A 23812-nucleotide genomic window follows, 5' to 3' on the forward strand; every position below is an offset into this window, starting at 1 on the left:
AACTAAGTGATTAATAACGATACAGTATATATGAAGAGAAAATTAAAGAAAAGGCGCCAAACTTATCAAAGTCCAAACCACTTCGTGCACAGCCGTTGGAGCTCAATTTCTGAAGTCTTCTGGCCACCATTCGATCCCCTCCGAACTCCTCGACTCACAGCTCAGGACCCTCCGAACTCCTCGGACTCTCCAAACAGCTCAGGACCCTCCGAGTGGTCAACCAAGCACATCTAGCTTCATCCCCCCCCTCCTCGGAGAATCTCCCGGCCTCGGACCCCCCTTTGGGGTCCGATCCTCGCCCAGCTTAGAGCATTGCGTCCTCTCTCTCGACCCCCTCGCGCCGATCTCCCCAAAAGCCCGTCAACAAAAGCTTACAGACGCAGAAGAAAGAACATTAATCCCCATTTGGTTTACAAAGGAATACCATTCTCGTTATCAGTAAATTAGCATTCCTGCTAGTTAACAAAAAAGAAGAAACCCTCTTTACATAACTATTACAGATTGTATCTGCCCTTTGAAAAGCAAATGACTGGTTGATCAACTTTAATTTGTTGATCTTAACACTAAGTGTAAAAACTCAACATAAAGTAAAGCCGAGCTCCAAATGAAACTGTCAACTTTATTGTGCATGCAAGGAGGGTTGGTTTTACCAATTACAATTCAGCTTGCTTTATTCAAACACTGAAACAACAGAAAGCACCTTTACCCTTCTTCCAGTATAACAAGAATCCGCAAACAGGAACCAATTTGGGTTCTGCACCAGATGAGACAGCACGGAGCTGTGTGGTCTGACATAGGTCAGAAATGTCACCCGATTTCGGAGCAAGTCAACAGAATTGTTGAATGTACTGCTGGAGCTTCTGCCTGCTCTCAGTCCGTTGGAAAGTTTCACTGAGTTCCAGCAATGACCCTGTCACTCCTGTCTCCACTTCAAAAACCTACAAGGGAAAGAAAATCATATACAAGTTAAAAAAAACTGCTGGAAGCTCTCTGCAGTCAGGCAGCATCTTTGCAAAGAGAATTAGACCTAATGTTTCTGGCCTGTGGCTCTCATCAAGCTTCAAGGGCCCGAAATGTTCATCTTCTCTTTCCCCCAGATGCTGCCTGAGCAGCATTTTAAGTGTTTTATTAGTTCTGTAGATCTTGTTTCAGAATCTATTTGTGTTAAGTGCTGCCTTCTCATGTGCACCACATCAACATGTGAAAATGAAACTAAAATTACAAATAAATTCACTCAAAACAAACGCAACCACTGAGTTTCATTTAAGATATACACACTCCAATAAGTGCAGCTGAAACAACTTCAGTCCAACCACATGACACTCAATGTATCCAAAGAAATTAAAAGTCAAACCTTAAAGACACAAAACGCTGGCAGAACTTAGCAGGCCAGACAGCATCTATGGGAGGAGGTAGTGACGACATTTCGGGCCGAAATCCTACTCCTGATGAAGGGTTTCACTACCTCCTCCCATAGATGCTGTCTGGCCTGCTGAGTTCTGCCAGTATTTTGTGGTTTTATTTATTTCCAGCATCTGCAGATTCACTCGTGTTGCCTTAAAAGTCAAACCTTCCTTCTTTCCAAGTCACCAATCTCAGCTGGTTTTCACTTTTCTAGGCAACATGCTTTGTAGCTGGTCTCATGATTAATGGTCATGAGTTGTGGACTGAAAGGGCAACTCAAAAGCTCAGCAAGAGTTCAAAGTTCAAAGTAAATTTATTATCAAAGTACATACACGACACCATACACAACCCTGAGATTCATTTTCTTACAGGCATACTCAGTAAATCTATTATAGAATAATAGCCATAATAAAGACAACACCAACTTGGGTGTTGAACCAGTGTACAAAACACATAAAGTGTGCAAATACAAAAATAATAAACAAATAAGCAATAAATATTGAGAACATGAGATGAAAAGTCTTTGAAAGTGATTTCATAGGTTGTGAAAACATTTCAATGATGGTCACGTAAAGCTGAGTGGAATTATCCCCTTTGGTTCAACAGCCCGATGGTCGAGCAGTTAATAACCGCGCTGAGAGTCCTGAAGCTCCTGTACCTTCTTCCTGATGGCAGCATGTCCTGGGTGGTGGGTGTCCCTGATGCTGGATGCTGTTTCCTGAAACAGTGTTCTGTGTAGATGTGCTCAGTGGTAGGAAGGGCTTTACCCACATTGAACTGGGCCACATCCACTACTTTTTGTAGGATTTTCCATTCAAAGGCATTGGTGTGTCCATACCAGGCTGTGACGCAGCCAGTCAATATACTCCCCACTGCACATCTACAGAAGCTTGCCAAGGTTTTAGATGTCATGCCGAATCTTTGCAAACTCCTCAGAAGTAGAGGCACTGCTTTGACTTTTTAATTTCACTTGTGTACTGGGCCCAGGACAGGTCCTCCAAAATAATAACACTGAGGGATTTAACGTTGCTGACCCTCTCCACCTCTGATCCCCCAGTGAGGACTGGCTCATGGATCTCTGGTTTCCTCCTCCTGAACTCAATGATCAGCTCTTTGGTCTTGCTGACACCGAGTGAGAGGCTGTTGTTGTGGCACCACTCAGCCAGATTTTCAAACTCCCTCCTGTATGCAGATTCATCATCACCTTTGATTCGGTGTGCGACAGTGAATTCATCAGCAAACTTGAATATGGCATTGGAGCTGTGCTTAGCCACAGTCATAGAGCACAGTACAACTCAGGTAATCCTCCATCTAGTTATCTGGAAATCTTGATAGTTCATCTGACTTACTCCTGCTTCCTTTAAACTCACCAGAGCTCCATTTGCCCACATTTCCTTAAACACTCACTCAGAAGATTCATCCCTTGCACTCCGTTCAAACTCATCTGGACCACATTTCGCACTCTCCCCTAAACATCACCCCCCACCCCCCGACTACTCCCCACAATCCCCTTAATCTCACCAGGGTCCTGCCCCTGCACGCTCTTTGCATACACAAACTTTCCCGTTTGCCAGGTTTACTGGCAAACATATTCATGTCTCCACTGTGTAACATCTGAGGCAAATGAAGTACGACTATCGGCATGTCAGAGGGAGTAATATCCAATGGTCACTGGCCTGAGATTATGGGAGAGGGTGACCTCTGCGGATATTAACTGCGTGTGACCCCAGGTGCCAAGTTCGGGCTGCCTGTTCAGATGTGTGGAGGAGTGCACATCATATAAAAGCATTCTCAGTTAATGGCCAACCCTTCCACTGGCAGCAACGGTTTCCTGCTCTCAAATGCTTCTACTGCAAGCCTGTTCCAAAGTCATCAGAGTCTAACTCAACACATTTGTGACAGCCACGTCTGTGTGCGGCTTATAGATCTGCTAAATACACTCAGAATCCAGGCAGCGGTAGGGAGTTCCCTCACTTACAGAACTTGGCACTCACCCCTAACTCCTTGAAGGTCTTTATGGCACTGTTAGCAAGGTACAGTGAGGCACTTCCTGTAAGGTAACATAGCCCAAGTCAAATTCATCTCTGCATTCAAAGTTAATTTTTAATTTATAAAATGTTTCATCATCCAACAGTTTGTATAATCTAAGAACAATATATAAATGCCAGGAACAACTTTTCCAAGCATTCCTCCTGAGATCTGCAACTCAGAGATATGTCATTAAGACGATCATGTTTTACATTTTTAGCTACAGCCCCAATACACCCAGAGTGGGCACGTCCATGTCCTTTCAATCACATTGTTAATGTCTTCCCCAATAGTCATCCCTTATCTCTGCTTTGGCCTTTGAAATGGCCGCTGATTAAAATCGTTCAGCTGCCTCAACTGACTTACCAGGGCACTCCTCCACCTGCGTCTGTAAGAACTTAAACACCCTCAGCACACACTGCGACTCTGAAAGAAAAAGCATGGACATCATATCATCCTAACAGAAGCGGAAGGATTTTTCTCTGTAAATTTCAATTCGGGGAGACAAGTGCAGCATATTTGGCTGTTACTGACAAACATCCGACTGGCACACTGATTGATTCACTCAGTGCAACGAGACTCAGGTCCTCACACTTTGATCTTCCACAGCACTGAACTGATAACTGGTAAGAAGAAATCATCTTCATAATTTCCCACCCAGGGCCCATCAAGTACATTAAAAATTTTGAAGACAGAAGAACAGGAAAAGGCTGGAGTACACCTGCAACTCTGCCACTAATTTTTAATGAATGGAAGTAACAGTTTAGAAGAAATATGTTAGCATTACCTCCTTACACTGATCTGCAGAATAAAATTAACCAAAGTCAGCAATTTGGGAGATACTCATACCACCCTGTCTGGCACCAACAATCATTCCACAGTCAAAGTCACTTAGACCACATTTCTACCCCATTCTGAAGTTTGCTCTGAACAACAACTGAACTCTTTGACCATGTTTTATGCATTGAGTTGCTACACGATTGGCTGATTAGATATTTGCATTAACAAACAGGTCTACAGGTGTATCTAATAAAGTGGCCATTTATCAGTTACCTTTGCTTTGGGATAAACAGACCAGTCTATTTCTTTACAACTTAAGCCCTTTGATGCTTGTGAATCTTTTCTGCATTCTCCCCAGCATAATTGCAACTCTGCAGAATACTCCACAATTTATACAACACTACAGTCATTCTACTGCAATGGTAACATTATAATAACACAAGACAGAAGAGCAGAATTAGACCATTCAGCCCATTGAGTCTGCTGTGCCATTCCATCATGGCTGATTTATTATCCCTCTCAACTCCACTGTCCTGCCTTCTCCCCATAACCTTTGAAGCCCTGACTAATCAACCTGTTAGCTTTCGCTTTAAATATACTCAAATATACTTGAAGTATATTTCATCTTACACCATTCCTTTGCTCACATTCCCAGCTAATCTCAATCCTGTTGTAACCTCAGATAACATTCTTCACTGATTCTTTGTTCGTTAACCATTAAATAATTGCAAACCTTTATTTGCTTTATCAACTCATTTCATTGTTTACCAGATCCACCTTTCATTTCCAGATATTACATGCCCAATTTACCCACTTTGGCAGTTTTACAAATTAACTTTTTTTGGGCAAATTGGCGTTGAACGTTCCACATTCTGCAGATTAGACTGGCAATGTAACATCGCCACCTACTGGGGTGACAGAGAAGTGCAAAAGGAATTTCATTCATACACCTCTAATTATATCCAGAATACGCATCATGGTTCACGACAAAGAGTAACATCCCATACAAAAGCTGAAGCTCTTAACCACTACAACATACACACTGCGTGCTGGAGGAATGCTGCAGGTCAGGCAGTGTCTATGGAAAGGAATAAAGAGTCGAGGTTTCAGGCCAAAATCCCTTCATCGGGATTACTGTAATTTACACATCATCTGGTCGGTTTGGCATGCCACTAACGTACCTTTCATTGGAAACTCAAGTTGGTGAAGCTGGCCTGCTACCATCTCATAGGCCTTCAACACAGGCCGCAGCAAATTACAGAGGAAGAGGAAGAATGCATGGCTCTCAGCAGTCTGTCCAAGCTAGAAAAGATGAGAACATGACGGCACATGATGTTAAACACAACTACAGTGAAAGACTACAGGTTACTTAGACCATAACACATGCGAGCAGAATTAGGCCATTCGGCCCATCAAGTCTGCTCTGCCATTCCATCATGGCTGATCCCTCTCAACCCCATTTTCCCTGTAGCCTTTGCTAATCAAGAACCTAACAATTTCCACTTTAAATATACCCAATGACTTGGCCACCACAGCCCTCAGTGACAACGAACTTCAGATTCTCCACCCCCGGTCTAAAGAAATTCCTCCTCATCTCTGTTCTAAAGGGACGTGCTTGAATTCTGAGACAATGCCCTCAGATCCCAGACTCCCTCACCATGGAAACATCCTCTCTACATCCATTATTTCTGTAAAACTCAAGGATTTATTAATGTCCTTGAGGTCAAAAGATAAAAATAGGCTGATGAAAACGTACATAGCCTTTTTACCACAGCAACTCTATTCAGTGTATCCATTACACAAGAGATTCTGCAGATGCTGGAAACACTGAGCAACACACACACAATGCTGGAGAAACTCAGCAGATCAGGCAGCATCTATGGGAAGTACAGTGAACATTCCGTGCTGAGAAGGCATTTTCAGAAGGCATTCGATAAGGTGCCACATAGGAGATTGGTGAGTAAAATCAGAGCTCATGGCATTGGGGCAGGGTTTCAACATGGATAGAAAACTGGTTGGCAGATAGAAAGCAAAGGGTAGCAGTGAATGGGTGTTTCTCGGACTGGCTGGAGGTGACTAGTGGGGTACCACAGGGCTCTGTATTGGGACCACAGCTCTTTACGATTTATGTCAACGATTTAGATGAGGGCATTGAAAACTATATCAGCAAGTTTGCTGACGATACTAAACTGGGTGGCAGTGTGACATGCGAAGAGGACGTTAGGAGAATACAGGGAGACTTGGATAGGCTGGGTGAGTGGGCAGATACTTGGCAGATGTCATTCAATGTGAATAAATGTGAAGTTATCCACTTTGGAAGCAGGAACAAGAGGGCAGAGTATTGTCTGAACGGTGTAGAGTTAGGTAAGGGAGAAATGCAAAGAGACCTAGGAGTCCTAGTTCATCAGTCAATGAAGGTGAACGAGGAAGTGCAACAGGCAGTGAAGAGGGCAAATGGAATGTTGGCCTTTATTACAAGGGGAATTGAGTACAAGAGCAAGGATGTCCTTTTGCATTTGTACAGGGCCCTGGTGAGACCACACCTGGAATATTGTGTACAGTTTTGGTCTCCAGGTTTAAGGAAGGACATTCTGGCAATTGAGGAAGTGCAGCGTAGATTCACTAGGTTGATTCCTGGGATGGCAGGGCTGTCTTACGCAGAGAGATTGGGCTTGTACACACTGGAATTGAGGAGATTGAGCGGGGATCTGATTGAAACATTTAAGATAATTAAAGGATTTGATAGGATTGAGGCAGGAAATATGTTCCAGATATTGGGAGAGTCTAGTACCAGAGGGCATGGATTGAGAATAAGAGGTCAGTTATTTAAAACAGAGTTGAGGAAAAACTTCTTCTCCCAGAGAGTTGTGGAGGTGTGGAATGCACTGCCTCGGAAGACGGTGGAGGCCAATTCTCTGGATGCTTTCAAGAAGGAGCTAGATAGATATCTGATGGATAGGGGAATCAAGGGATATGGGGACAAGGCAGGGACTGGGTATTGATAGTGAATGATCAGCCATGATCTCAGAATGGCGGTGCAGACTCGAGGGGCCGAATGGTCTACTTCTGCACCTATTGTCTATTGTCTATTGAGATCTTTTGTCGGGGCAGTGGAGAAGAAGCCGGAATAGGAAGTTGGGGAGAGGGGGAGGTGGAAGACCTGGCAGCTGATAGGTGTGACCAGGTGAGGGTAAGGTAGGTAGATAGGGGTGTGGGTGTGTGTGGGGGTTGAAGTGAGCAAGCACATGGTCAGAGTCGGAGAGCAGCAGAAATCACAGAGGAGGAGCGATGGGAGAAATGGTCACTCATCTCACTTCATTCACCCCCCCCACCCCCACCTGGTTTCGCCTATCACCTGCCGGCTTGTAACACCTTCCCTTCACCCCCTCACCCTTTTCTGGTTTCTTCCCCCTTCCTTTCCAATCCTGATGAAGAGTCTCAGCCCAGAGCATTGGCTGTTTATTCCTTTCCATAGATGCTGCCTAACCTGCTGAGTTCCTCCAGCATTTTGTGTGTGTTGTTAAAGTCATTCGATAATCTGTCAGTCAGCTCAGTGAAGCCAGTCACAATTGATCAACTTCCCTTCATCTAGCGCTGTCCTTGTACCTGAATATTCTGAATTACCTTGATCAGAAACCCCTGTTCTTTTCAAACTGTAATACTCTTACTGAGACCAACACGCTCAAAGTGAAAGAGGTTCTCGTGTTTTCCCGGTGTTTAGGACAAATAAACTCTTCTCAGGCTTCCAGCTGGGTACAGATATTGACTATAACCGACATATCAATGACAAACTCTGCTATCTTCATCAGGGATGATGCCCAGGCATGTCCTTTACGAAAACCTCCATCTTTGTTAAAATTCCTTTTCTCTTGTTTTATTACAATGGCTTCCTTCACCAGCTAGTCCCGAAAGCCATTGGTGCGGCACAGTAGTTTTGTGCCAATGAAGTCAATCCTAGGGCCATTGTGAATGCAATGTTCTATTGCCGCCAGTTTCTCTGGGTAACAAAGATGAAGGTCTCGCTCTAAGTAAGAACTGGAATTTGATTGTAAACAAGGTGCGGCAGTGGAAACCTGATTGGATGAGGACTAGCCAATCAGGAGGGATGGATGTCGGGGGTATAAATACCACCAGGCTAGACATGCCCAGGCATCACCCCTGATGAAGACGGCAGAGTTTGTCATCGAAACTGTTAAAATCGATACTCGGCTTGTACTCGGCTGGAAGCCCAAGAAGAGTTTCTGCACCCTCGAAGTATTATTGAAACTACATTTATAAAGGAGACAACATACCTTGAAATAATATTTTACGGTATCTTCTTCACAATCACTGTCAGAGCCATCAAAATCATCCATCACCTTCCACGCCAGTTGCTTAGCAAGGTGCTCACTCCAAAAGTCACATGCAGGATGGCTGTTCTCATTCTACCAACAGGAGACAAAAACGGAATTTCAATCGGCTTCCACATCCACCCACCAAGCCTTGACAAGCTCTGCAGTAAGTTCTCACCTCCCTCAGAACGAGAATCTCACAGTAGGTGAGTTTGTCCACTGCATCCTGTGCAAACCGGTACACCGACTGGCAAGGCTGAAAGGAAGTCAAACAATTCATGGAGGGCTAGAGCAATAATGGTACAACAACTGAAATCAATTCTTGTTTTTGAGATCGTTATAAACAGACAAAGACCATTAGCCTTAACAAGGCTGCTGCTATTTTACCAAAGTGCAAAATATTCTGCTCTGATTTTTTCAGGGTAAAAACAGATTCACTCTATACCATGAGATAAAGCTAAACAGGTTACACAGGCAAAAATGTCCTTAAGTTTTTTTTAAATTATTGAAGTACAATCAGACAAGAAATCAGTTTTATTGCAAAAAAAAACAGGTTTGACTTGGACAAGCACATTGAGTTTAAAGAATCTTCATAAAGAAAAGGAATGTGTAGAACATTCCAGATGTTAGAAGCTGAACTGCTGAAGCTATAGCTACCACAGATGAGTCGAGAGAAGTGGAGGTTGCAGAAGCAGCCCAGTTTGAAGAGCTGGAGTACCGGAGGAGAATAGACAGGCAAGGCAAAGATGCGACCCACACAAGACTAAGGATGTTTTAATTCTGGGATTTGGCTTGAGCAAGGCAAGAGTGACTGCCATTGACATCAAGGCAGTGTTTGATCAAGTAGCTCTGGTAAATTAACAACGTGTGGTAAAATGGATATCAAGGTTGGAATCACACTTTGCAGAAGGGAAAATTTATTTTGGTTAACGGTACAGTGAGGAGTCGGCTCTTCTGGCCAGTTGAGCCATGTCACCCTAGCAACTCCGCTAACCTCGATTAACCATTACCTAATCACAGGACAATTTACAAAGATCAATTAACATAGCTGGGTATGTCTTTGGACTGTGGGAAAAAATCACAGCACCCAGGGAAAACCCAAAATGCACAGGGAGGACGTAAAGTCTCCTTACAGAAGACGCTGGGATTGAACTCTGATGGCCTGAGCTGTGATCGCGGTACGCTAACCACTATGCTGCTATAGTGTCCTTTATTATCATAGCTAAGGAAATCAAACATCCTATCCCCAAATCAATGTAGGATTTCTCAGGACAGTTGTTTAGGTCCAACCATCTTATACTGGTTCATCAAAAACCTTCCATCACTAAGAACAGAGTGAGTTTTAAAACTCACTCGTGAGTTTTATAAATATTTTTATCTCTGGGAAGATATAGACATTACCGACAAGTCCGGCTCTTATTGCTCCTGCCAAAATGCTACATAGAAGATGACAGTGACCAGTTGCCTGGAACTGCTGCAGTCTGGTTCTACTGTGGTTGGAGCTCGAGATTTTAAATCTAAGTTGCCGGGAAGGAACGGTGATACATTTACAGGTCAGGATGGTGTGACTTGGAGTTCCAATGCTCCCAGATTGCTTGGTGGTATCAGAGAAACCCAAGTGAGTGTTTTCACTGCATTTTGTAGATGGGACACACTGGAGACACTGTACACCAGCGGAAGACCTAACGAATGCTTAGGGAAGTTGACGGGCTACCTGGAAGTTGAGCTTCTTGAGTGCTTGGAGATTACTCTATGAACTTCACTCAACCAGGCAGGTGGAGTGCATTTTGTCATTCTCCTGACTCATTTCTTGTAGATGGTTGAAAAGGGTTGAGACGCCAGATGATAAATCACCTACTGCAAATCAATTTCTTAATTGATCCTTTTAACTGATTTCAATAACAAAGAATTTGATTATGAACAAATCATTGCTGTGTAGTCAATGGAGATGTTCTATTAATGAAACCACCAATACCCGGTTCTAAGCTGAACACCCAAGCCCATTTGTCCATATACTAATTTTTTTTCTGTTGTCATCCACCTATGCTTTAATTTTCTAGACATTTCCTAGGTGATATTTGTTTTCAGCCTCTAGGCACATTACATTACTAACAAGAGAAAATCTGCAGAAATCCAAATGACACACAAAATGCTGGAGGAAATCAGCAGACCAGGCAGCATCTATGGAAAAGAGTACAGTCAACCTTTTGGGCTGAGACCCTTCCTGCTGATCGACTCTTTCATGGATGCTGCCTGGCCTGCTGAGTTCCTCCAGCATTTTGTGTGTGTTGCTGGGTACATTATATCATTGACTTCCCCCATCTGGTGTAGTAAATTAAAAAAAAACTTATACAAACAATGCACCTTCCATGTAGTGTCACTTTAGTTATTTTCAATTTCATAGTGACATCAAAGATTGATGTTGCCAATTGACTTCACTTAATAAGGCCAATCTTTCAAAGCAAGACGTTATATTTGAAAATTAGTGAAACAAGTTCTGCTCTTACTGGTAAAAGTAGGACTTCACTGGGCAGCAAGTGGCACAACTGGAGAGTTTTGCAGGTAAGTTCTTCCTGGCTGATTACAACCTCCACATTGGAATCCCAGTCCATCAAGTATTTTGCCACTTCTCTTAAGAGGGAATTTAGAGCACAGGCTGAGAAGGAATATGAAAAACAATTTAAATACAGAAACAACCCACGCACAATCCAGTCCAGTCAGGGTTATAGTTCCTAAACCGCTGCGTTAACCAGCACATTCTCCTTATCAACCAGCAACTCTCTGTAATCAGGCAACAATATAATCAACTAAGGCTTTACATTTTGTCCTTTTCCACTCCCACACAGCACCTTCAATAAACAAACAGAATAACAAAACACAGCAAAATTATGGCTCAACATAAAAATCCAACAGTGCTCTCCAGACAAATTCAAAACCTGACAATAATCGAACAAGTAAACTACAATATTGCAAATATAAAATTAATTGGTCAGTTAGCACCAGTTAGCCACAATGTTCTTGGTATAAACTTTTGGTAGGACAACAGAATGAAGGCTTTCTCAAAATATCACTCTAAACCAGGGGTTCTATGGACTTCCATGTGGCACAAAAAAAAGCTGTAAACTGCCTGAACCAGAACAACCTGTTGAAAATTCTGGCCTTTGGGTTTCACTGAATTCAGGTTCGAGTCACTTACCGGCCACAGCTTCACAGATAAAGACGGGGAGGACAGCACTACTGCAGAGACTAAGCTCCTCTACAGCCTCTTTGCTTGTCTTGGGTATCACAATGCAATTGGTCGGTGAAAATCTCCTGACTGTCACACAGTCCCTCAGCAAGAAAAGGGCGTGCAGCAGTATATCGTGGAGCTGCCCCGAAAAACCCACGTCAAAATGCCTCGCAAGAACTTCATTCATTAGCCAACAGAAATCCTTTGCCAATGTGGTAAGGAAGGCACCCTGCAAAAAAGGGACTTGGTTATATTAAATGCACAATAGGTAGGAACTATCTAACAGCAAAAAACAAAGTGGTCATAAAGAGGAATTAATACTCAAAATTGTAACTTTCAAAGAGCAACTGCATGGGAAAAGTCCACAAAGAAGGGTGGATGAATGGATATACAGTCGGCCCTCCTTATCCGCGGGGGATTGGTTCCGGGACCCCCCATGGATACCAAAAAATGCGGATGCTCAAGTCCCTTATTTAACCTGTCTCAGTGCAGTGGTCTTTAGGTCCCAGCGGAACCCCAGACCTTATTTAACCTGTATCAGTGTGGTGGACTTTAGGACCCAGCGCAGCTCTGAATCTGCAGTGTTTCTGTTCACTAAAATAATCACGATTGAAAATACAGTGGAAGTAATAAAGTGATCGGAAAGAGGTGAAACACCATCGGTCATTGGAAAAGCGTTAGGCTACAGTTGGTCAACGACTGGAATAATTTTAATGGAGCATGTGGAAGGCCCTGCCCTGATGAAAGCTACAATTATTACTAAGCAACACAGTGGTTTAATTATTGAAATACATACATTTCTGAAGTCTTTTATATGCATAGAAAGGTAAAATATATATTATGTACTATGACAAACGTTTGACTGACGCTAAATAATACCGGATGTACCTGTTCCAACTTCAAATCCGATTTAAAGACGGACTCGGGAATGGTACGCGTTCATAACTGGGGACTGCCTGTACTTTTAAATCATCTCTAGATTACTTATAATACCTAATACAATGTAAATGCTATGTAAATAGTTGTTGTACTGTATTGTTTAGAGAATAATGACAAGAAAAAAAGTCCGTACATGCTCAAACGATGAGTGCTAGAGAGAGAACTTCCGGGTTATCCTGATCCGCGGCTGGTTGAATCTGCGCATGCAGAATAAGGAGGACCAACTGTAGTCATATTGCTCTTGAAGAGATAACAGGGCATCAGTACAAGCTCTGTTGGTCATATTTTGCCAATTGCTCACTCAGGTAAGGAGGAATATTACAGCCACACAATCCCAGGGCTTGTGTACTTAGTGCAACAATGGAAAAGACTACCTACCTGTTGGTGCTTGTGGAGCAGGAGGCAGGCCACGAGGGTGGTGGACATGACCGCCGAGCAGCAAGTCGCAGCTTTCCAGAGAAAAGATTGGACGTTAGTTTCAGCAAATCACAGGGAGAACGTACGAACTTCTCACAGTCAGCGGTGGGAACTGAACCCCGACGACTGACCATTTGCACGGTAAAGGCGTCATAACTGCTACACTAAGGTTGCTGTCTCTTCATCACAGCTGAAGGGGAGAGCGCTGGCAGAAAAGAGTGAATGGCAGAGCAAGAGCAGGCAGGTCATAAGTGGATCCAGATGGGGTGGGTTTGACAGGTGAAGGACGGAGCAGAGTGGGAAGCTGCAGGGTGACAGGTGGAAGTAGCAAATGGCTGAAGATGGAAGATGACAGAGGAGCGAGGAATGAACAGGAGGAGGAGAGCAGAATTACAGAGAGGAATGCAGGTGATGAGCAGACTGAAAGGCTGGAGAAAGGGGCGGGGCAGACGGGGGCTGAGCGACGGGACGGGTCGGACAAGGGAAAGTCTAGAATACATAGGAGCAGAATTAGACCATTCAGTTTATAGAAACTGCTCTGACATTCCATAAAGGCTGATTTATTATCCTTCTCAATGCCATTCTCCTACCTTCTCACAACCTTTGACATCCTTACTAATCGAAAAGTGTGGCTGGGTGGAGATATGTCTCTACCAAAGGAGGTGTAAGGTGCCTCTTTCCCTCCTCTAGCCTGCAGGTCACCCCTGGGCAAGGTGTAGCACCTGCTTAGTTCCTCCTCCCCACCACCCTTGATCAGGGTCATGTGAAGACGCGGGAGCAGGCGTTGGATGGTCGCATGAGCAGATGGTGCACATCACAAACCCTGGTTATGCGACCACTGACGCCAAGCAGACTATTTCTGAAGAGTATTGATAATAGATGAGGTCACCAGTCTTGTAAAGACACTGCCCAGAAGGCAATGGCAAACCACTTCTGGAGAAAAATCTGCCATGGACAATCATGGTCGCCTACATCATATGATACAGCAGATAATGGTGACGATGACTAATCAAGAACCTGTCTAACTCTGCTTTAAATACACCCAATGACTTTGATTCCACTGCCATCTGTGGCGATGAGTTCCGCAGATTCACCACCTTCTGGCTGAAGAAATTTCTCCTCATCGTTATTCTAAAAGGACATCTTTGTATTCTGAGGCTATGCCCTCTGGTCCTAGACACCCCTACCACAGGAAACTTCCTCACCATGTCCACTATATCTAGGCTTTTCAATATTCAATAAGATCCCCTCTCATTCTTCTAAATTCGAGTGAGTACAGGCCTAGAGCTGTCAAATACACCTCATACATTAAGCCTTTCATTCCTGGCTCACTTTTGCAAATCTCCTCTGGACCTTCTCCAACCCCAGCACATCCTTTCAAAAGGGACCCAAAACTGCTCATAATACTCCAAGTGTGGTTTGACCAATGCCTCAGTATTATATCCTTGCTCTGAAATTCCTCTCGAAACATTGCATTTGCCTGCCTTACCATCAACTCAACCTGCAAGTTAACCTTTAGGGAATCCTAGACAAGAACTCCCAAGTCCCTTTGCACCTCTGATTTTTTAATTTGCCCCCTGCTGATGCCTTTATTCCTTCTAGCAAAGAGTACAACCATACACTTCCCTCCGATGTATTTCACGTTTACTCATTTTCCTAATCTGTCTAAGTCCTTCTGCAATCTCCCTGGTCCCTCAGCACGACCTGCCTCTCCACCAATCTTTGTATCTTCCACAAACTTGGCCACAAAGCCCTCAATTCCATCACCCGGATCATTAACATATAACCTGAAAAGAAATGGCCCAAACAGCACACACACCGAACACCACTTGTCACCGGCAGGCAACCGGAAAAGCCCCCTCTTTATTCCCACTCTTAGTTTCTTATGCATTAATGGACTTTTAGGTTTTCCCCTTTAACCTTCCAAAACCAAGGGAAAACAACGTAATTTTATCACGCAGCTCCAACCCTGATCATCCCCTGCAAAGTTTTGGAACACTTTCTCGAAAGGCACATACCCGAGATGCTGCAGTAAACCCCAGTTCCCACCCAAGACATCGAGGAGGATTAATATGACCCACATGCTTCTGTCATCAGCGCTCCTATTTCCAACATATAGACCACTGTCAAAGGATGCTGCCTTCCTCTGTTAAAGCTCTGGCAATAATTATTAACCACATTGCTTCCATGGAAACACAAGCAGAGAATACAGGATTTTCCACAACAGCTGAGTTTCCCTACAGGATTTCCCGACCACCTAACAAATAATGAATCTCTCACACAAAGTACACCATATAGATTTAATGCTGGCAACTGTGATTCACAGAGATCCCATTTGGCATGGGCTGAATGGCTTGCTTGTGCTTCACACACAAATTACAGGCAACTCTTCTAAGACCCTATGACCTCGACATTAAGTGAAGCTAGCAACAAATTCAGGGCAATAACTGGATAGATGAAAGAACATATGACAATGTTAGTGCCCTCAAATAACCACGCCAAGTGTCAGACTTACTGTGAAGCACATGCTTTCCCAGATTAGCCACCAGAGTTTCGTGATGCTTGCTGAGACCACTCCAACCTTCATTATTCACAGTCTTTTCTTGGTACACAGATTTCGAGCTGAAATGGAATGTCTTTTATGAAGACATTAAGGACTTTGTCCTGCACAGCTCTAGTTTTCCCAAGTTTATTTTACAATCAACAGGGAACTCACCTCCATTTAGCAAAATAGCACCAAAGTTCAAAGTAAATTTATTGTCAAAGCACATACATGCCACAATATATTACCCCGAGATTCATTTTCTTGTGGGCATTCACGGTAGATACAGAAAAATACAACGAAATCAGTGAAAAAGACACAAAGACAGGCAACCAATCAATCAATGTGCAAAAGACAAACTGTGCAACTTCAAAAAAAAAACAAATTAGAATAAACAATTATATAAATAAATAATACTGAGGACATGAGCTGCAGAGACTTGAAAGTCAGTTTATGGGTTGTGGGATCAGTTCTGTGTTGAGGTGAGTGACTTTATTCCCTTTGGTTGAGGGGTAATCTGAGTCCTGGGGCTCCTGTACCTCCTTCCCGACGGCAGCAGTGAGAAGAGAGCATGGCCTGGGTGATGGATGCTGCTTTCTTGTGGCAACAGTCCTTGTAGGTGCGGTTAGTGGTGGGCACATCTACAACGTTAATCTAATCGGTTTCACTTGACATTTTTTTGAACCTCGAAGTTCAGTCCCTTACCCATGTTATCCTCACTGGGTTTCAGAAGAGTACACAACAAGCAGCCAGAGGCTGCTACCCTAACCGCCTTGTTCCTCAAGCTGGCACTGAGCCTCGCGATAACAGTACAGGAAACCACAAACAGATAGATCAAAGTGGGAGTGGGAATAGGATTGAGAGCACTAGTATTGCCAAGTCATCTGAAGGGAATTGCTCAAGTATTTCCAATGTCACAGGTTGAATAAAATCCCATCACATTAATGCTTATTCCGTAATGCACTTAATTAAAAATGTTTTTACATCAGATAATTCTTAGCAAATACTTTTCCTGCAGTTCCTTTGGCAAATGGAAATGTAAAAGAAGAACTGCTGAGGCCGATATAAAAACAAAGTGTTGGACACACTCCTAGGTCAGGTGGCAAGTAGACAGAGAAACAGGGAAAACATTTCAGGTCGAAGACCTTCCTTCAAAACTGGGGAAGAAAAATAACAAGTTGATTTTAAGTTGAAAAGGAGGTGGCAGAGGGATAGGACCTTATCTTCGATAAGGTGAGGCCAAGGCTGTCATGGGAAATCAGCCGTAAGCAAGGTCATCTCAACAGGGAATGAATGGAACAGATCCTGAGCAGATGGACGCAAAGCTATTATAGTGAGAGGGCAAGATACAGAGCTGTAGAACGAGCATAGTTGAGAGTGAAAAGCTGAGAACATACAACATAGGAGCAGGAGTAGGCCATCTGGCCTGTCGAACCTGCTCCGCCATTCAGTAAGATCATGGCTGATCTGGCCACGGACTCATCTCCGCCTACCTGCCTTTTCCCCACAATCCTCAATTCCCCTATCACAGCCAACATCACAGTTCCAACACAGGCAGAGAAAGGACTCAACCTCAAGTGCAGTTCCAGTATAATAGCGCAGGAGACCAGATCAGAGTGAAAGTGGAATGAAGTAGAATTGGTGGCAGGCTACAAGAGTCACCTCGGCAGAGTGAGCACAGAACAGCACCTCATCAGCATTTGGTTTCTCCAACGCTGAGGATACAGCAGTTGAGCATAGCGTTTCTCACTAGGTGGGAAGATGTGTAAGTGAATTGCTGCTTCACCAGGAAGGATTGTTCCCTGAAGTGGTGGGAAGGGAAGAGGTGAGAGGACAGGTACTGCATTTCCTGTGGTAAAGCACCATAAGAAGGGGAAAGGGAGGAGCTGGTTGAAGCAGAACCTTGGGCTACAGAGCTGCAAAGCGGACAACCCATTCTAAATGCAGAAAGGGAAGGTGGGTTTGGTTATAGAATTTCATTGAAGGTGGCCATGGAGAACTTTGACTTGTGCAAGACAGGGGGTGTGTCTGTGAGAGCGAGACAGAGTGTGAGAGAGAACAAAGAAGTGCGGAAAATGGATGAAACGAGGTCAAGGCTTCGTCAACTATGGTTCAGTAAAAATGAAGATATCTCAGAGGTACGTGTGCGAATCCCCAGTCATCAGAGCAAGTACAATGGAGATGTAGAACTGGGAGAACAGAATGGAGTCCATGGCAGGAAAGGTGAGAGCAGCCATAGTCAAGGCAGCTGTGGGAGACTGTGAGCACGCAATAGACAGCCAGAGCCAGCCTACCCTCGAGATGCCGATGGAGAAATTTAGAAACGGAAGATAAGTCTGAGATGGAGAATGTGAAGGTGGGAGTAGGGTGGAAATTGCCAGTGAAGGAGGATATATATTAAAGTTATGTATGAATGCAAGAGAAAATCTGTAGATGCTGGAAATCAAAGTAATACACACAAAATGCTGGAGGCAGCGTCTATAGAAAAGAGTAAACAGGCAATGTTTCGGGTCGAGACCCTTCATCGGGACTGGGAAAAAAAGAGATGAGTAGTCAGAGTAAGAAGTTGGGGGGAGGGGAGGAAGAAGTGCAAGGTGATAGGTGACAGGGGGAGGGGTGAAGTAAAGAGCTGGTAAGTTAATGGGTGAAAGAGATAAAGGGCTGGAGAAGAGGAAATGAGAATAGGAAATGGTGAAGGGATGGGGGAGGGCAATTACCAGAAGTTTGAGAAATTGGTGATCATCCAGAAAGGATACGTGAAAGTTATTGATGTATTGGATCAGCCCTTAAGGAGGTGATAGAGTCCTCCACACATCTCACATTCAGCCAGGCATAGCTTGGACCCACATTTTCCCACAGCCACACAGTCAATTTGGAAAAAGTGAGTGTAGCCAAAGAAGTTTTTCAATTTCAATTTAAAATTCCAGTTTTCTTTAGTTTGGGAACACTTAATGTTCTTTTATTTTGTTGTTAAAACACATTACATTATCTGACTCAAAAATCACTAGAGATTAAATTTTCTATCTTATCATATTTTATTGAAACATATTTCTAGTTTCCCTCTTTAGTTTTGCAACGCTAATCCCCAAGACAATTCCCCCAGTTTAAAGATTAAGCAATCTTCTACAATCGACTCAGTTAAAGCTTTAATAGCGTTGAAAAATTTTACTCTTGTTCTTGTGCAGGGGAAACAAGCTTCAATTATCTCAGTACTCAATGTTCTCTTTCACATGAAATATAATCTTTCACAGTCTCTCAGTGAGCTGTTTCTGTGACCACAAGAAATACCTGAAACAGACCAAGTTTCAGCAAGATACCTTTGGACATCTAATACCATATTTGGCTAATATGTGTCTCAAGTCATCTGGTGGTGTAGTGGCATCTGTACTGTACTTTGAGGTGAGTGGACCCTGGTTCGAATCTGGCAGGCTCCTTGCACCTTTTCCCTCTGTGCTGAGTTGAGTGTTGAGCTAACAACTCGGCTTCACAAAAAAACAAAAATACTAAAAGAAATGGCAGGGTTGCCACCCAATGTGGGATGGAATAATAAATAATGCATCACAAACAGGAAAAGTTTTTTACAAAGTTGTGCTTTCATTTATTCCACAATTACCCAATTAGGCCAGGCGGTGGCATAGTGGCATCAGTGCTGGACTTCAGGACGAGAAGTCCCGAGTTCAAATCCAGCCGGCTCCCTTGCACACTCTCCATCCGTGCCTGGGTTGAGTGTCGAACTAGCAACTTGACCTCGTAAAAAAAAACCTGGAGTGGGATGGGCTCTGCCAGGTTTCAAATGCCCAAGACATGCTGTACAACGAAGAATTACCAACAGGATTGGTGCAAAAAGCTTGTCGTGACTGTGCCCCAGTGACTCCACCAGGAGTCAGGACCAGCACCAAGGCGCACACACACCACCCCCCCCCCCCCCCAATTATTTAACAGATTGTATAAACTCCAAGATATTGTTACTACGAAGATCCATTATAATCAACTCACTTATTTAATGGTTAACTCACTCACTATCTCTCACCTGTACTCAAGTATGCATGGTAGCAGGATTTTCTGCAGCGGCACTGCAGAAGTATAGAAATGGAGACCTTCATTTTCGAAGTAATCCTGGAGCACAGAAAAACAAAAAAAACATAATATGAACAGCCATCATACTGGGCCCCCTTCCCAAAAATAACTAATGAATCATTCAAAAGAAACTACCAATCTCTCCAGGTACCTCAAATAAGAAATAAACAGGCAATTTGATACTTTGGGATTGTTCTAATTGTTCATTGTCACTGACTTTCTATTGACATCAATTCAGTTGAATTGATTATATTATTTATATCCTTCAGATACAGGAGGAGTAAAAATCTTTAAGTCTCTATTCAAATATGCCATTTATAGTAATTTATAATAAATAGTATGTACAACAATATAACATAGAGTTACATTAGCATAAGTTAAGCAGTCTGATGGCCTGGTGGAAGAAGCTGTTCCGGAGCTGGTTGATCCTGGCTTTTATGTAGCAGTACCGTTTCCCAGTTGGTAGCAGCTGGAACAGTCTGTGGTTGGCATTGACCCTAATGATCCTTTGGGCCTTTTTTTTATGTACACCTGTCTTTGTAAATGTGGGAAGTTCACATCCACGCCACTGTCCGTACCAGTCTCTGCAGAGTCCTACAACTGAGCGAGGTACAGTTCCCATAGCAGGCAGTGATGCAACCAGTCAGGTTGCTCTCAACTGTGCCCCTATAGAAAGTTCTTAGGATTTGGGGGCTCACACCGAACTTCTTCAACTGTCTGAGGTGAAAGAGGTGCTGTTGTGTATTTTTCACCACACAGCCGGTACGCACAGACCACTAGAGATCTTTGGTGATGTTTTATGCTGAGGAACTTAAAGCTGTTCACCCTCTCAATTCCAAATCCATTCATGTCAATAGGGGCTAGCCTGTCTCCATTCTTCCTGTAGCTCACTATTCCTTATACTATCATAAGAGTTCGATTCCCTTCACACCTAGAAATCTGTTAGTCTGCTTTGACTGAACCCAATGACTAAGCCTCTAGAGGTTAGGGATTTCCAAAGCTCTGTATAAAGAAACTTCACCTCATCTCAGTCACAAATGACCTATTGCTTATTGAGATTGTTATTCCTCAGACAGGGAAAATATACTCCTGGCAACCAGCCTGTCTGGCGTTATAAAAGTTTTGTGTCTGTGAGATCTCCTTGTAAGAGTTTCAACTCTAGAGATATAAGCCTAATCTACTCTATCACTCCTCATGTGCCAAACCAATACGGTGAATCTTTGCTGGGCCTCCATGGTGTGTGTTCTTATTCGAAGAAAAGGTGGCCAAAACACAGTGCTCTAGGGGTGATCTCATCAGTCCTACACAACTGAAGTCATCTTACTCCTGTACTCATTATAGGGACCAACATACCATTTGCTTTCCTTATCATTTGCCCCGCTTATATGTGTCAGTGACTTGTGATCAAGAATAAAATATCCTCCCTTTCTGTTTGCCCACTGAAGTAACTTCACCTCGATATTATGTTACATCTCATCTCATGCCCATTCACTCAGCTGGCTCACCAAACCGCTGCAAAATACCTGCGTGCAAAACCATGAGGATGTGAAATATTTACTTCCCTTAACAGAGAAGTTCAATAATCTCAGGCAATATGTATAGGCTGCTGAGGGAAGGTGCCTGCGCGTGTGATGGCCTATCGCTCACTGGTCTGCCTCGTTTGAGTGGTCTCTCTCCGTCTCCCTCAATGCTGTTACCAAAGTTCTGAGTGTTACGGACTGCAGTGGACTCTTTCAGTTTACATCTACATTCAGTGTTTTCACCTGTTCTTTCCTGTTGCTATTCGGCACAATTTGTTAGATTTTTCTGCGTGGAGGGGATTGGGGGTTTCATGTTCTTGCCATCTGCACGATTTCCTTATCTGCGTGGCGAGGAGGCTTCATGTTCTTGTTGCCATTTGCGATATTTTTTTGCGTGGGGGGGGGGTGTTGATGATCACGTTCTGTTCCTTCCTGTCGCCACGAGGCACGATTTGGTGCTTTTTGGGTGGTTTGATGTTCTTGCTGTTTGCATGATTTGTTTTTCTGCGTGCAAAGGGGGGAGGGGTTAATGTTGCCTTTTCCTCAATTTGTTTTTTTCATGCACGGGGGTGGGGGAGGAGTTGATGTTCTTGCTGTTTGCATTATTTGTTTTACTGCATGCGGGGGGGGGGGTCGAATTTGCCATTTCATTGATCTGATTTTTTTCTCCGGGGGAGGGCAGGTTGAGGTTTTTCTTTGAACAATTTCCATAGTCTTCTTAGTTTTGCGGCTACCTGGAGAAGATGAATCTCAAAGTTGGATACTGCACACATAGTTTGAAAATAAATGAACCAATCAACCTTTGAACTTGCACATTCCTTTCTAATGAGAGGAATCAAGGACAATTTCTTCACCCAGAGCAGGACTCCCATTGTCCCCTACCATTAACCAAGGAACTTGTGAACCTCAGGTTGGGAACCCCTGACCTAGAAGATGATGATGTGAGGGGTCTGGCATCCATTGCTCAAAAGAAGGCAAGGGCAGTAATTATTTGCACAGTTTTACAAAGTACCTACAAGAACTACAGGTTTCAGGCAAGAACTTCAAAACAGGATCAAGCTAAATTGTAGCTTTTCAATTGGCCTGAAGAGCAATGGTCTAAATAGCAAATTTCAAAACTTCAACAATAGATTTTGCAAATACACATTGGTCAGCAGTATCGAAGGTTACTGTTTTTAGCTACACCACATAATACATACGAGTCTGAAATCAGTTTATTTCACTGAATGATCAGCAAAACAAAATAAAATTTGGAGCCCATTTTTAACACAGAGCAACACATACAGATATGAATTAACCTAGACCCTACCTTCAATGAAAATGGTTGTCCAAAATCCACCCGAATGCAGCCGTATCTCTTTTGTAGAAATCTGAACATCCAACAGATTGCTGCAAAGACTGTAGTCCTTCTGTTACCCTGCACAGTGCAACAAATTTTAAGTTTTAATTGCCGCTAAAGACACTCCTGCATTTACACAGACCAAGAACCAGCATGTCGGTTAACGGACTGGGTTGAGATTCTGAATGTTGGAGAACACACATCCTCACTGACAGTTACATGCTTTTTCTTCCATCCTCTCACAGAGATACCAGCTCCAAATTCCCTTCAAAACGTCACTGTAAACCATTAGGTCACTTACTTTGAGAGCATGAATGATTTTCACCTTAAAGCCCTGAGCAATTTAATAGAGGGTCTGGCTTTGGCTTGAAATGCAGGCATAAAACTAAAAAAATACTGACACCAAACATCTCCAGGTCTCACAATGCAAAGGAGCTCATGAGAACTTGTGCAGGCAGAATGTTAAAGTTACCAGAAGGATCTTGTTTCTGACAAGGTAATTGGAAAACAAAGTGGCATAACATATTAAAAGTAAGTTTGCTCCATGCTTTTATTTAAACTGATAGGGTGAAAATGCTTTTGATTATCAACCAACTTTTGCTTGGGAAATTGCTACAGAGTACCTCTCAGCCTTGGCCATTTTTCAAGTCTGTCTGGAGTGCAAATGATCAATGTTTTGTTTTAGGGAATGATCACACAAATTCCACAGGCAAAATATACCTTCCAAACACCAGAATGCTGACCACAAGCAGAAAAGTCACTCCAAATGTTCCTCGCTTTATTCCAAAGAACACTTAAACTAAATATAGTGCATCTCAGTTGCCACTGGCCGGCTAAGCAAGTTATTAAAGCATTGACGTGATCAAACTGATTCTGGCCAGTGTCACATTGTCAGCTTGGTTTCGCTGATGCAGGACTGGAGCACGTAAAATTGAACATAATACTACGGAAGAAAGGCACTATAAATTGAATGAAGATAAAGATGTGTGAGACTATATGGCTGTTTGGGTGAATAGAAAATGACCTAAGTGACTGTTTGAAGAGCAGGAAATTCACTAGGTTCCCTGGTTATTACTTTTCTCAAAGAGTTTACTTCTTTTTGTGTGGGGAAAGTGTAAAAGTCGGGCGAGCTGAGAAACACGGTTGCTCTTGTAGAGTGGTCCATTGAACCAACCATGGGAACCTCTTTGAATACCTTACTAAAAT

At 43.3% G+C, this 23812-nt stretch overlaps 1 protein-coding gene across 9 annotated transcripts in view; it reads right to left on the bottom strand.

Moving 5' to 3' along the window:
* Positions 1-599: 599 nt before the first annotated feature.
* The window catches only part of gpat2 (glycerol-3-phosphate acyltransferase 2, mitochondrial), a 49536-nt gene continuing 26323 nt past the window's right edge, over positions 600-23812 (bottom strand). For 7 of the 9 annotated variants that reach the window (XM_059966850.1, XM_059966814.1, XM_059966839.1 and 4 more), the window contains 12 exons: positions 22577-22684; positions 19701-19786; positions 15644-15750; positions 13090-13160; positions 11740-12001; positions 11051-11199; positions 8722-8799; positions 8505-8636; positions 5394-5514; positions 3799-3858; positions 3399-3454; positions 600-938 (listed from right to left, as the gene is read on the bottom strand). In XM_059966850.1, the coding sequence (XP_059822833.1) occupies positions 828-938; positions 3399-3454; positions 3799-3858; positions 5394-5514; positions 8505-8636; positions 8722-8799; positions 11051-11199; positions 11740-12001; positions 13090-13160; positions 15644-15750; positions 19701-19786; positions 22577-22684 (1341 nt within the window). In that variant the 3' untranslated portion in view covers positions 600-827. The remainder of the gene's footprint in view (positions 939-3398; positions 3455-3798; positions 3859-5393; positions 5515-8504; positions 8637-8721; positions 8800-11050; positions 11200-11739; positions 12002-13089; positions 13161-15643; positions 15751-19700; positions 19787-22576; positions 22685-23812) is intronic. The other 2 variants (XM_059966823.1, XM_059966856.1) reach the window with 2 other exon arrangements.

This window comes from Hypanus sabinus, chromosome 1 (genome assembly GCF_030144855.1).
Source record: "Hypanus sabinus isolate sHypSab1 chromosome 1, sHypSab1.hap1, whole genome shotgun sequence".
NCBI lineage: Eukaryota > Metazoa > Chordata > Chondrichthyes > Myliobatiformes > Dasyatidae > Hypanus > Hypanus sabinus.